Below are 15,174 nucleotides of genomic sequence, written 5' to 3' on the forward strand. Positions count from 1 at the left end.
GCATGCCTGCTCTCCAGTCTCATTCCTGGGTCAAGACTCAGATTTCCAGCTTAGCAATCCATCAGCATTATACGGATCCAACCCACCCTCACCCCACCCATGCAGTTTCTCCCAGGTGGAGCAGTCCCTCAGTGAGGACTGTGAATGAATCCTCAGGAACCCCCACTATTGGAGCCTCAAACTGATCTCTGCGGGAGATGCTCTAGACTGAGAACTTCCCATAAATGATACCCACAGGGAACGTTTAGATTTAGAGGTTGTATAGAATTGCTCCACATCTGGGAGACCAAAAGACAATCCTCTGGAAGGTGGCTGGCCCGAGCTCCCCTGCGGGGGAATGAGGATGTCAGAGAGATCCTCTAGAGCCTGCTGCTCTTGCTATTGCATGACCCCTCCCTGGCACCAGAGCCTCCCTCCTGGCTCCTTCTCCTGTCACTCGCCAGCCTGTAGTGGTGCTTGCTGCAGCCCTCCCTGGTTGCTTTATTTATTTATTTTGCACCAACAGGGTTGCTGCAGACTCATTCTTGCCTGGTTTAAAAAGAGAGAGAGAGGAAAAAAAAAAAAAAAAAAAAGGAGAAATGCTTTCTGGCTCTTTTCTCCACCTCAGTCTTGGCAGCAGCGGCCGCAGCAGCAACAGCAGCAGCAGCGGCGGCAGGCGGCAGCCGGGCAGCCAGGCAGTGGGGGTTGAGGCACACGGGGAAGGTGCAGGGGCCTGAGGTGCAGCTCGAATGGGACAGGGCCCCCAGCGCTGGACAGATGCAGTGCCAAACTTGATGCCACCTTCCAGCTTCTCCGGTAAGTGCCCGCACTCTCTGTCCCGAAGATGCAGCTGCCCTTTTCCATAACATTCTCAGGGACAGGCCAGACTAGTGTGCCCCTCAAGGCAAGAGGGTTTGGGCCCCCACCCTGCCAACAATTAATCCTGGCCCCATGGGACTTTGAGGGGGAAACTCAAATATCCCAAGTACCCCTGAGTGGAAGGGCTCCAAGGAGACCTCCCTTCCATCTCCCCAGTGCTCCCCTTCCTCTGGAAGGGTTTTTCTCCACAACCAGTGTGGATCTTCCAGAAATATTTCCCCTAGGAACCCTCTCCCCATACAGTTCCCATTCGTCAGTGAGGTATGCTTTAAAGAGGATACAGGATACCCAGGTTCAAAAGTGTCTCTGGACTGCCACATAAAGACAAGAAGAAAGCTCCCTACCCTTGAGGGGGTGATGCCCTCAAGAGTCATGCCTTGGTGATGTCCCCACCCTACTTAAGGGACAAAAAAGTGGTTCTGACATCTCTCTTCCTGCAAAGTGGCTGGAAGCCGGTCCTGCAGCCATGGAGGTTGGCAAGGGAAGTTTGTGATTAAATTAGCCACCTTAGAAATAAAATAGGTTGCTCCAGCTCCCTCAGCCCCTGGCCCAGCAGGCTTTGGGACTCAGGGGAAACTCACCGGAGCAGGAAGGAAGAAAGCTGGGTTACATGCTTCACTGCACTTTTGCTGAATGCAGAGCAGAGGATGGGCAGGAACTGCAGCAGTAGTGATGAAGAGCTAGCTGTCAGGTGGACTTCCCAGAACAAGCCCAGGGAGAACAAGGGAGGCTGAGCCATCTTTCCCAGGAGAGCTCCGGGCATGCCACAGAGACCTGTTAGGTCAGGATGGGGCAAGAGGAGTCTGCTCTGCAGTCTTTGCCCCACGTTATTCTTTCTCATCCCCAAGCCTCAGACCAGTTTTTGGCATCCCTCTGCTCTTTTGGCCTCTTTCTTTAGTTTTCCAACTAGGACAATCCTCTGAAGTGGCTGTAGGATAGCCACTAGAATGATCCTTCCAGGGGGTGGAGAGTGGGAAGGAAAGGGGAAGAAATGACCGTCTCTTAAACTGCCTCTCCTAAGTTCCACATGAGAAAAAATAGGGCATGTAGTAGAAAGCTGACCCTGTAGAGTTCAGAGAGCCTGAAGCCCTCAAGCCCAAAGGTGATCAGGATTGCTGCTCAGGAGAGACTCAGACACCCTGTCTCTGAGAGAGCATCCGTGGGATTTTGCTCCTATCTCTGTAGACATCCCTTGCCAATTCCAGTACTTCCCCTCCCTTGGGGTCCCTGTTGACATCGAACAGGGTGAGTCAGGGGCCCTCACCACCTAGAGGGCCCCTTCTCCTCTTTCACCTCAGCCATTGTAGTCACCATCTTCCTGAGTTCCCAGACCCTGGTACCCAGAAACCAACTATAAGTCTAAAGGTTCTACACGCTGCCTGTGCCCAGATATCTGCTGTGCCAACCGAGGGCTCCCTTCCTCCCCACCCTACAACGCTCTGTCAGATGCTGTCTCTCCTCACTTATCTATGCTCCCTGGTTCACAATCTGTCTCTTGGGAATTTCTCAGGCAGCTCAGGCCAAAAGGGACAAGAGCTCTCCCTCAGATCCACACACTGGACCAGAATCCAAATACCATTAAGGAGGGATATGAGGGAAGCCCAAGACTGAAGACCAAGCAACAGAACTCAAAACCTGGGCATCCTTTGGGTCTCTCACACACCCCAGCTTCATCTGTAGTGGAGAAGCAGTTGCCCTTGGGCTCTTGCAGGGGATTCCCAGCTTCCCAGTCAAGTGCCCCCTGCATCCTATGCCACAGCTAATGTACAGCTTGGCCGTTGTCCACACAGGCATTTTGGGGAGATTGGATCTTGCTAGTCCAGGGCTCAGGCCCTGGGCCAGGCTGGAGAAGGGCTCAGCATGGGGGTGGAGCTGAGGCCTGCATGTTTCCCAGCCTTGGGTGAGCTAGTCAATGTGAGGACCTCTCCAGTCAGGACAGGGAACTCTGGGCCAAGGACATGATCTCCCTGAGCCTTAGGCAAAGCTATGGGTACATAACATGAAAGAATAAGGGCGAGCAGAGAGCGACAGAGCAGAGCTTGGAGAGAGTAGATATCAGGGAGAAGGGATCTGAGATACTCCTGGATCTCACAGACATCGGGAAACCCCAACTAAGTCAGAAAGACTTAGTTACCTCCCTGCTGTTCCCTGCCCCATTCCCATAAGTCTTTCCCCCACAGAAATCAGGCTTGGCTAGGGTTCCATGAGCCAGTAAGCACTTGGCTGGTTATCCAGGGCTGGAAGAGGGAGGAAAGCAGAGATTCCCCAAAGAGAAGCTCCAGGAAGCCCCAGGGAGGTGGCACACAATAATTCTTCCTGGTTCTGTGCCCTACTTGTTGGCAATGCTGAGACAGATAGCTCAATTTCTCTCCCCTCTAAGAAGGGCCAGGAAGTCCAGGGTCACCACCATCTGAAGCCACTTTCCAAAAAGGGTCATGTCATCATCTGTTCCAGGACTGAAGAGGGAATGGATGCGGCCACAGCTCCAAAGCAAGCCTGGCCCCCATGGCCCCCACTCCTTTTCCTCCTCCTCTTACCTGGAGGGAGTGGTGGCAGCTGCCCTGCTGTGTGTGACTGCACCTCCCAGCCCCAGGCTGTGCTCTGTGGCCACAGGCAACTGGAGGCTGTACCTGGAGGACTCCCACTGGACACTGAGCTCCTGGACCTGAGCGGGAATCGCCTGTGGGGACTCCAGCGGGGAATGCTCTCCCGCCTGAGCCTGCTCCAGGAATTGGACCTCAGCTACAACCAGCTCTCCACCCTTGAGCCCGGGGCCTTCCATGGCCTACAAAGCCTACTCACCCTGAGGCTGCAGGGCAATCGGCTCAGAATCATGGGGCCTGGGGTCTTCTCAGGTCTCTCTGCCCTGACCCTGCTGGACCTCCGCCTCAACCAAATTGTCCTCTTCCTAGATGGAGCTTTTGGGGAGCTAGGCAGCCTCCAGAAGCTGGAGGTTGGGGATAACCACCTGGTATTTGTGGCTCCGGGCGCCTTTGCAGGGCTGGCCAAGCTGAGCACCCTCACCCTGGAGCGCTGCAACCTCAGCACAGTGCCTGGCCTAGCCCTCGCCCGTCTCCCAGCACTAGTGGCCCTAAGGCTTCGAGAACTGGATATTGGGAGGCTGCCAGCTGGGGCCCTGCGGGGGCTGGGGCAGCTCAAGGAACTGGAGATCCACCACTGGCCATCTCTGGAGGCTCTGGACCCTGGAAGCCTCATTGGGCTTAATCTCAGTAGCCTGGCCATCACCCGCTGCAATCTGAGCTCTGTGCCCTTCCAAGCACTACACCACCTGAGCTTTCTCAGGGTCCTGGATCTGTCTCAGAATCCCATCTCAGCCATCCCAGCCCGAAGGCTCAGCCCCCTGGTGCGGCTCCAGGAGCTACGCCTGTCAGGGGCATGCCTCACCTCCATTGCTGCCCATGCCTTCCATGGCTTGACTGCCTTCCACCTCCTGGATGTGGCAGATAACGCCCTTCAGACACTAGAGGAAACAGCCTTCCCTTCCCCAGACAAACTGGTCACCCTAAGGCTATCTGGCAACCCCCTAACCTGTGACTGCCGCCTCCTCTGGCTGCTCCGGCTCCGCCGCAGCCTGGACTTTGGCACTTCCCCCCCTGCCTGTGCTGGCCCCCAGCATGTCCAGGGGAAGAGCCTGAGGGAGTTTTCAGACATACTGCCTCCGGGGCACTTCACCTGCAAACCAGCCCTGATCCGCAAGTCGGGGCCTCGATGGGTCATTGCAGAGGAGGGCGGGCATGCAGTTTTCTCCTGCTCTGGAGATGGAGACCCAGCCCCCACCGTCTCCTGGATGAGGCCTCATGGGGCTTGGCTGGGCAGGGCTGGGAGAGTAAGGGTCCTAGAGGATGGGACACTGGAGATCCGTTCAGTGCAGCTACGGGACAGAGGGGCCTATGTCTGTGTGGTCAGCAATGTTGCTGGGAATGACTCCCTGAGGACCTGGCTGGAAGTCATCCAGGTGGAACCACCAAACGGCACACTTTCTGACCCCAACATCACCATGCCAGGGATCCCAGGGCCTTTTTTTCTGGATAGCAGAGGTGTGGCCATGGTGCTGGCAGTCGGCTTCCTCCCCTTCCTCACCTCAGTGACCCTCTGCTTTGGCCTGATTGCCCTTTGGAGCAAGGGCAAAGGTCGGGTCAAACATCACATGACCTTTGACTTTGTGGCACCTCGGCCCTCTGGGGATAGAAACTCTGGGGGTAACCGGGTCACTGCCAAGCTCTTCTGACCTTTCCTTCCCCAGTGGGGAACCCACCAAGTCTGCTTCAGATACCAAAGGGGAAGACAGAACCAAGGCTGCTTGAACCAGAACCTGGTCCTGAGCAGCACCACTCTCTCACACCTCCAGCCTGCATTGTGCCAGCAACTAGTGATGCCTCCTGCCAGAGAGTCTGCTTCCTGAGCTTTTCCAGTCTGACAATAGCATTGTCATTTCTTCTCTGAGGGTCCCAGGGAGCTGCAGATACAGACCCCGTCGTTAGTCCAGCCCTCCCTTCGTCCCCTCCACACACAAAACAGGAAACATAAAGCTCTAGTCAGCTAGTTTAACCACTCGGCTTTCTTCACACACGCCTATATCCTTTAATAACCAATTGCCAACCACAACTATAAGATTATTTCAGAGGTGGGGCTGGGAAGTGCCACTTGCTCCTTGGAGTCTCTGTTTGTCAACCTGGCAGAGTCCCTTTCTTTTCTGCTCCCCACCCCAACCCTATCCCTAGGTACAGGATTAAGAGCAAAGGACCCTCAAGCCACAGAGAAGAGGATGGGGACAGAGTGTGGGATGGGGAGGACAGACCACACACTGCACTGTGTTTGCATGAGCCTCCACCACCTTCTTCTGTCTGCCAGATCATTAAACCTGCTGTCAAAGGGCCACAACAGTAGCAGCCAAAGCTAAATGTCATATCTGGAGTTTTCTTTATTTCAGTCTATTTCCTACCCTCATTTCTGTTATATCTCCCCGCTCCTTCTCTCTCTGCTTGCCCATTGATCATGTGTCCCAATGGCCTTGCCTCCATCTGACCTGCCTGACAAACAGGGTAAGGAGTGCCCCTCCCACCTCCGCTCTCCTCACCCCCCTACACCCCCACCCCCATGCCTGGAGGGATCAGCACTCCTAGACCTGGTTTCAGCCTCAATCCTTTCCTTTTCACTCCCCATCTCTGGAACTGGAGAAGGAGCGATCCTCCACCTTCCAGGGGATCCCTACGTAGAAATTCCACCTGAGACACCCAGCTGCTGCCCCTCGTTCCCATTTCTCCATGGGAGCTCCCATCACTTTTGTGTCACAGATCCCTAGTGCCCTTGGGGAAAAGTCAGAACTCCAAGATAATGACTAACAAATGCAAGAATCCGCAGTTGTCAAAGGAGAGAGACCCAGGACACTGCAGAGACTAGGCTTGGAGGAACAGGGAGGAGGGCACAGCAGACCGTAGTGAGAACTGGAGGGAAGGGAGAGCAGCAGTAACTGCCTGCCTAGTTAATTTCCACCATCCTTCTGCAGCTTCCTCTGGTTCTGTGATTAGTGCAGCCCCAGTGGGAAGCTGTCTCCGGGTAGAGGTCACTGATTTACAGAGACCCCCAGATGGGGAGGTGGAGTGGGAGGTGAAACTGCTGAGTACCACTGACTGTGCTTCAAATAGAGGGCAAAGCAGAGCCCAAAAAGAAGTAGAGATGCTGGAAGCTCAAGCAAGGTACAGAGCAACAGCCTCAGCATGACTGGAAGGGAGGAGTGACAGGGAGAGGAGAGGAGTGGGAGGAGGGACTGAGAAGGGAAGAATCACGTGGCCCCAGGGAGCCTTTCTCCGCAGCAGCATCTGCCCAGCGTCCTTAGTTTCCTCCCACCCATCACTACACCAAACCAGATGCAAGCATTGTGAGCTTTCTAGTTGATTCCTGCCGCTGTTGTCCTTGCTCTGAGGAGACTCCACTCATTAGAAGATTCCCAGCTCAAACTGCCTGACAGGTGAGACACTCAGCACCACTGAGGAGGTGAAGCTGGACTTCACAGGCAGGCCGCTCTTTAGTGGGGCAGAGATAGGAATATGGGAGTAGGACCAGAGGGGAATGTGAGAACCAGGCAGACAGGAGAGTGAGGCTGGAGAAACTGACCTGCTTGAGAAATGAGTTTCCCTGAGCCTGCAACCTCCCCACCCACCATGCACACACAACTCAATTAGCATCCCAGCAACTTCCCCTTCTTTAGTGTATAATGTACCAGATAGATTTCCTGGGGCACAGCCCTCCCCCTCCTTTCCATAACCTTCCACGAGCAGCTTATTAGGTTGGGACTTGGGAGTCAGACGCTGAAGGTTCTAACTCTAGTTGCCCTCTCTGCAATGCGGAAGCAGCAATGCTGTTCAGAGAAATCTTCTCTGGGAAGCCCCTGACGCAGTGGGGAACAGATGACTGTCTGGCGCTGAGACATGCTGCTGCCCAAAGTCTCTGAAGTCTCAAAGACTCCAGAACAGAGCTACCCAACAGACACAGAATCTAAGTCACATATGCAATTTCAAGTTTTCTAGTAGCTACTACATTAAAAAATCAAAATGAAACAGATACATCTAATTTTAATACTTATTTTATTTAACACAATATACCCAAACTATTATCATTTCAATATATTATCAATACAAAAATCAATCATAAAATATTTAACATTTTTTCATATTAGGTCTTTAAAATCCATGTATTTTTTACACTTATAGTACATCTCAACATTGCAATTCAGTTACTAAATTTTCACCAGAAAAATCTATATTCAGATTTCATACAGGTCACTGTTGAGAAAGTAGATTCACACATCTAAGTTTTTTCAAATATAAAACATTTTCTGATAACTGAATCAAATATGTTTTAAATTTTAAATTAAAATTAAATAAATTTAAAATTCCATTCCTCAGCTGCACCACCTACCCTTACAAGCTTCAATAGCCACATGTGGCCAATGGCTACCATATTGGACAGCAAAGCTTCAGACATCACGACCTGGGGCATAGACTAAGGTCTCCTTGGTAGTGGTGGGTGGACAAAGTATCCCTCAAGAAACATTTAATCTCAAGGAAATGCCTATGGAGTTAGTCCCACCACAGCCCCTTTGTGTCCTTTCACAGCTTTTCCAGAATACTTTTGAGGGGTGAATCACATTCATGTAACAAGCTTACTATGATGAGTACTTCCACAGCTTGTCCAAGCGTTAGCACGCCAGTCCCTCATCTTACCTGTTGGGAAGACTGCCCTCAGCTCAGCTGTGACAGCACAGGCTGCTGTGTGTGTGCTGATGAGTATGCAAATGCAGCCAAGGACATGAGTGGGTGTTGTGTGCAGAAGTTTTGTGGACCATGTGCAGGGATGTGCCACACCATGGGGACAATCTAATGGAGGTTCTCAGGGTGGGACAGCAGTTCAAAGAGAAGAACATAACATTTATTGAGGGCCTATTCTATGTCAGTGGCTTTATATATATTTTCTTATTTAATCCTTACATCAACCCTATAAAGTAGGGAGGCATCTTAGCTGAGGAAACTAAAGGTCAAATAGAGTAAGTGCTCAAGTGCACAGAGCTAGTTAGTAAATAGTAACTAGCTATTTGAGCTCCTGGCTGTCTGACTGAAATCTCCCCCTTTCCACCACACTGCCATCCTCACTGCCATGCCCTCATGGCTCTCTCTCCCAGGCCCTTTCAGTTGCAGGACATGACCTGTAAGAAAGGGGAAATTTTCCAACCCATCCACTCTGAACTTTCAGGGGGGACTGTGCTTAGTTATTGGTCCTCACCTTCTTCATTAACTCGAATGCACCTGATTCAGGAGGTTGGGGTTTTTCTTTGTTTTTACTCTTTCCTCTCTCCGAATGTCCTTACAGCCTTTGCCTCAGGGACTGGTAGAAAGGAGCAGAAATTCCAGGGAGCAAATGGACTGCAGTGAAATGCCTGGCTTCCAGCAAAGGATTCTCTGAAATGGAGGCCTCAGATTTCCTAGTTCTTTTCTGGGTTCTAACCTCAACAACCTCTGAGGTTAGAGAGAGGTTGCACAGATTGGTGGAACAATCTGTGAGCTATTTCGGATTGGAGAATAATTTGACTCTGCCTACTTTCCGCCCACCCCTGCTTGACAGAACCTTTCTAAGGGTATTCCATCCTGCCCTCCTTCCACCTCTCTCTCTTCCATCTCAGATATGGTCTCACCTAAGCTGAGCGAGAACTCTGGACCCAAAGATACTGTGGCACCATCTCAGCACTCCACATTTCGGTCCCCGATACAACCTTTCTCTATTTCCGATTTCTATTTCCTGTGCTGTGCTGGATCCCTGATTCAGGAGATGATAGAGCTCAGCTAAGCAATGATCCTCAACTTTTTTGAGTCACAGACAGACCCCTCTGAGAATTCCTGATGTAAGCTATGAACAAAAATGTTTGTAAATTGTCCAGTTATTCTGAAGCTATCACAGACTCCACAGAATATAGATTAAGAAATTCTGCTATAAGATGCCACAGGTTGCAGGGGAAACTCTGAGGCCTCAGGCCACCTTTGCTCCCCAGGGTCCATTAGAGGCAAAGAGAAAAGGCTGAGAAGGACTACAGTTCAAAGTGGATGTTAGCACAGGTAAGAGCAGGTATGAGAATGAGCCCAGCAAGAAAACACACAAAAATGCTCCAGCATTCTCTCCACCCCTGTCCCCTTCTCCCACCAGCACCCATCTGAGGGAGACTTTGGGTGGAACTCTTGCCGTAAGAAGTCAGTACGGTGGTGATTCAGGCTGGAGAGCATCTGAAACCAGGGACTCCTGGGTCCTGTTCCTCCAAATTGCTTCATAAGGGGAATTAAGTAGGAAGATAGAGCTGGGTGGTGGTGGTCAGAGAGGCTGAGGAGAATTCTCTCCTAGGGCATCTGCCACAATTCAATCCGGTCTAAAGACTGAATAGTAGCACCAGCATAAATGAGGACACTGAGGCTCATGCTCCCAGTCACTGCTTTCTGGTTAAGAGGCTTAAGTGGGGAGGAGGGGGGTGACTCCTACAATGGGCAACAGGAGAGATGAGTGCTGTTTTTCAGACTCAAATGGCTGAACGGCACTTGAATGGATCATTCGTATGTTGTACAGGGAGGGAACTCTGTGGGCAGCCAAGGCTCTGGAGCCAGGCTCCTTGTATTTGAGAGCCCCCCTCACTGCCCAGATCCCTAGCTAAGATCTACTTTCCTGCTTCGGTTTATTAAAGGGAACACCTGCTCACTGAACCCTCTGGGTAACCCAGACCTTATCTTAACTCACTCCACCTAATGCCTCCCACAGCCTGTTCAGAACACCATTCAGGGAAAGAGAATAGACTCTTAGGACTGGAGATGAGAATAAAGAAATTACAGTTCACTCAATCCCAGCATCTCACAATTCAATCTTTCAATCCTGATTTGGGATCTGAGAGGAGAAATGAGATGACAAATCCCAAATGTACAGTGACTTGAGGGTAAGTTTGGCATCAGCTCACTCAAAGTTATTTCTTCTGCTCTCCAACCTCCCTACCAAGCAAGTTAGAATTCAATCTTATTTTTAAATAAGATAAAATAAATTTTATTTAAAAATAAGATCACGGTGGCTCACACCTGTAATCCCAGCACTTTGGGATGCTGAGGCAGGTGTATCACCTGAGGTCAGGAGTTCAAAATCAGCCTGGGCAACATAGTGAGACACCATCTCTACTAAAAATACAAAAATTAGCCAGGTGTGGTGGTGTGCACCTATAATACCAGCTACTGGGGAGGCTGAGACAGGAAGATCACTTGAACCTGGGAGGCAGAGGTTGCAGTGAGCCAAGATCGTGCCACTGCACTCCAGCCTGGATGATACAGTGAGACTCCATCTCAAAGAAAAAAAAAAAAAATTCCAGAAAAAAGTGATGCCACCTGGTTTTTCACTGCTCTGATTAAGAAATTCCTCCTTTGAGGCTGAGCACACTGGCTCACTCCTGTAATTCCAGCACTTTGGGAGGCTAAGGCAGGCAGACGCCTTGAGCCCAGGAGCTGGAGACCACACTGGGCAACATGGTGAAATCCCATCTCTACTAAGACAAAAGTTAGCCGGGCGTGGTGGTGCATGTCTGTAGTCTCAGCTACTTGGGAGGCTGAGGCAGGAGGATCGCTTGAGCCTGGGAGGTGGAGGTTACATGAGTAGAGACCATGCCATTGCCTCAAGCCTGGGCAACAGAGCAAGACTCTGTCTTAAAAAAGAAATAAATTCCTCTTGTGGTTTATCTATAAACTGTAACCCCCTTTTTGGACTTCATTTCCTGTTTTTTGCCCATCCCACCTTCACTGGAGCTAGAAGATGGACCCATAAAGTAGGCATGTATTTTTATATAAACACTGGACACATTCTTCCTTGGATTTGAACTACCATTTTGTCCTTTTTAAAGTAAAAATAGCTATGGCAATCAAGGCACTCAAATACCTAGGAATAATTTTAACAAGAAATATGTAAATTCTACATAATGAAAACTAAAATTCTACCGATGGGGCACCAATGACTTAAATGTATAGGAAGACTCTATATCATACATTCTCCTTCATATAATCTAAAAATATGTGATTCTAGTCAAAATAACAATAACAGAATAGAAAAGTAAATTATGGTTCAATATAGCCCCACAATATTATACTACACAGTAGTCAAAATGAAGGGACTAAAACTATACACGGGATGACTGAATCTCACAGAAATAATTTGAATAAAGGAAGCCAGACACAAAAGAGTAGATACTCTGATTCTCTTTACATAAAAAGCAAGAACAGGCAAAATTAGTTTATGATATCAGGAGTCAGAAGAGTGGTTGTCCTTGAGAAGAGCAGTGACTGCAAGGGAACACACAAGTGGCTTCTGGGGCACTAGTAATGTTCTGTTTCTTGATCTGCTGCTGGTTACACAAATGTATTCCATTTGTGAAAATTCATCAAGATATATACTTGTCATTTGTGCATTTTTCTGCATGTATATCGTAAATTAATTTTTTAAATTGTGGTAAAAAAACAATGTACACAATTTAAAAAATTTTTAAATGATCAATGGAACGAAATGAAAAAAATCCAGAAATAGACCCAAATACATATGGCAATGTGGTATTATAAAGGTAGCATTCAAAAACAATGGAGAAAACATGGGTTATTCAATAAGAAGGATTTGGAAAAAACAGAACAAAGTTGGATCTCTATCTCACACCTTTACACCAAAATGAATTCCAGGTGAATCAAATATTTACATATACAAAGACACTATCAAAGTACTTTTCAAAAAACATAGGAGCTTTAAAAATAATCTTAAGTAGTGGGAGACTTTTCTAAAAATTATATGAAACACGAAGTTGGCCAAGCGCAGTGGCTCACGCCTGTAATCCCAACACTTTGGGAGGCCAAGGCGGGTGGATCACTTGAGGTCAGGAGTTTGAGACCAGTCTGGCCAACATGGCAAAACTCTGAGTCTGCTAAAAATATAAAAATTACCCAGGTGTGGTGGTACACGCCTGTAATCCCAGCTACTCAGGAGGCTGAAGCACAAGAATCTCTTGAACCTGGGAAGCGGAGGTTACAGTAGGCTGAGATCACGCCACTGTACTCTGGCCTGGGTAACAGAATGAGACTCTGTCTCAAAAAAAAGAAAGAAAGAAATGCAGAAATTATCAAATAAAATACTGATAAATTCAATTACATAAAAATTTTTAAATTTTGCAAAGAATAATCATAAACAGGCTGAGGGCAGGGGCTCAGGCCTGTAATCCTAGCACTTTGGGAGGCTGAGGCAGGCTGATCAACTGAAGTCAGGAGTTGGAAACCAGCCTCAAAATATACAATATACACAGAACAAACTGGGAAAACGGAAAATACTTGTTCTATGTATAAACAATATACATAGAACAAACTGGGAAAAGGGACTTTTTTTTTTTTGAGAGCAAGTCTCACTCTGTCACCCAGCTTGGAGTGCAGTGGCAATCTCGGCTCACTGCAACTGCCACCTCCCCAGTTCAAGCGATTTTCCTGCCTCAGCCTCCCAAGTAGCTGGGATTGCAGGCGCTTGCCACCACAACAGGCTAAGTTTTGTATTTTTAGTAAAGACCTGGTTTCACCATGTTGGCCAGCTGGTCTCGAACTCCTGACCTCAAGTCATCAGCCTGCCTCAGCCTCCCAAAGTGCTGGGATTACAGGCGTTCGCCACCGCACCTGGCCGGGAAAATACTTTTAACTTATATACAAACAGCAAATATTAAGAAATGACCCTATAACCAATAAAAATATGAACAGAATATAAAAACAGAATTTACAAAAAAATTGCCATGTAACTATATTAAAAGATGCTCAACTTTACTTATAAGAGCAATGAAATTTTATCTTGCAATGAGATAGCATTTACACGATCAGATTGTCAAAAATCAAGAAGTTTAACAGCACCAGTGTGCTATCAAACAGGTTCTTTTCATACATTGCTGATGGGAGACAAAATTGGTAAAATTTCCAGGGAAGGCAATTTGGTAATACTAACTAAAATCATTTTCAAAAATTGCTTGTGGGATGAAAATTATAAAAATCTTTGTGGGAGGAAGGGAATTTGCAAAATTTTATCTATCCAAATGAAAAAACAATGCACACACTTCTTTAACTTGGCACTTGCATTTCTAAGTATTTATCATACAGATATGCATGAAGGAAATGAAGTATCCTTGCATATCAATAAAATGTTAAAGGACTGGTTAAATATATCTTCATATGTCCCTCAGGCACACTACAAAACTATCACTATGAGGCAGATATGTATATGCTGCTACGGAAAGATTTCCAGACTGTATCACAGAAAGTTGCAAAATAGTATGTATGTTATCAACTGGGTTAAACAAAATATATGTGTGTATGTGTGTATATATATATACTTTATATATTACACATATACACACATTAACTATAGAATATCTTGTGAAAATTTTCACAAGAAACTGGTAACCCTGGTTGCCTTGAAGGAAATATTTATTCACTATAATAACCTTGTTTCTTCTGAATTTTGTGGAATGTAAATGCATTACTTATTCAAAACGCATACACATTTTTATATTAATAGAAAGCAAAACCTGAGGCCCAAAGGTATCTCCCTAATTGACAAAAGATACAACCTTGCGTTCTTTCAGCAAACGTTAATTGCTCATCACCTGCCAGGTATTGTGATGGAAGCTAGTGCGGAAGATCCCCCAATGACCAGGAGCGCCCGACACCTGTCCCCAGGGTGAGCCCCTAGCGCGGGGCGCGGACAGGGTGGACAGCGTAGGGCGCAGGGTTGGGCTCGCGAGGCTCCCCGCCGCGCGGAGTCGGTAGCAGGACCCAACCGTTCCTAACGGTCCAGGGACCAGGACAGCGTCTGGAATAAAATCTTCCAAAGCAAACTTCCGCCTGCAGAGACCCGCTCCCTTCCTCGCCCCCACAGAAACGCCCCCCGCCACCCCGCGGCGTAGGCCTTCACGCTGTCGCCTCGACTCGTTTCCTCGAATCTCCAGGGAAGGGTGGGCCCCTGGCGCCCCTACGGCCCACTGCCCCCTTACCACTGCGGTCGGAGCTCGGGTCTCACTCTCCTGCCGCTGTTTCGGGCCACACCTTGTGTCCGTGCCTCCGCAGAGGAATAGAAGAGTGGGTCCTCGCTCTCTGCGGCGCACCGCTTGTCCCTTCACCTCCTCTCCATCTACAAAGCTTATTTCATGTTTTCCAAAAAGAAAACGTTTTCTGTGTCTCTTGAGTACTCGTCGCCGTATGCGGAGCCAGACTGATCTACACAAAAGATCGCAAGAGAAACAACTAATGGAGCATCGCCCATCATGAGGCTGCTCTCCCGATGGTCACTGAGTTGTGTTGTGGCACTGTCTTTGTACAAAGACACCAATTTTGTGCGAACGGTGACACGCATGATTGATTCAACACTCTCAAGCCTGGGTCCCAGCAGCATGAGCCCCGATTTTCCCCCAGGGGTTAGAAGATAGAAAACTCTTCGGTAATTGGCCTAGAGGTGGTCTGCGAGGTCGCCGGGAAGCTTGTAATTGGCTGTTTAATTCTCAGCAGGTGCGGTCTCAATTAACAACATCTGCTTTTCCTGGATCTTATTGGCTGACAGGGTGGGCCTGCTTTGGATTCCATCCGGGTAATTGGGCAGTGGTTAGCAGCAGCCACGTCGCTCAGGGGCAGCCCGCGGAAGGATTGGTTGTTACGGGAGAAGGCGATTGGTCGGACTGCGAGTAGGGTGTTGACTGGTGCTAGCGGGCTGTGGGGGCGGGGA

The 15,174-nt window shown here is 48.8% G+C and overlaps 1 protein-coding gene across 1 annotated transcript; it reads left to right on the top strand.

Moving 5' to 3' along the window:
* The first annotated feature begins 582 nt into the window (after nucleotides 1-582).
* On the top strand, nucleotides 583-5,780 carry LINGO4 (leucine rich repeat and Ig domain containing 4). Its single transcript, XM_010387138.1, has 2 exons — nucleotides 583-795; nucleotides 3,313-5,780. The coding sequence occupies exon 2, from the start codon at nucleotides 3,326-3,328 to the stop codon at nucleotides 5,105-5,107; it is 1,782 nt and encodes a 593-aa protein (XP_010385440.1). The 5' UTR covers nucleotides 583-795; nucleotides 3,313-3,325; the 3' UTR covers nucleotides 5,108-5,780.
* The last annotated feature ends 9,394 nt before the right edge of the window (nucleotides 5,781-15,174 follow it).

The sequence above is a fragment of the Rhinopithecus roxellana genome, chromosome 8, assembly GCF_007565055.1.
Source record: "Rhinopithecus roxellana isolate Shanxi Qingling chromosome 8, ASM756505v1, whole genome shotgun sequence".
Taxonomy (NCBI): domain Eukaryota; kingdom Metazoa; phylum Chordata; class Mammalia; order Primates; family Cercopithecidae; genus Rhinopithecus; species Rhinopithecus roxellana.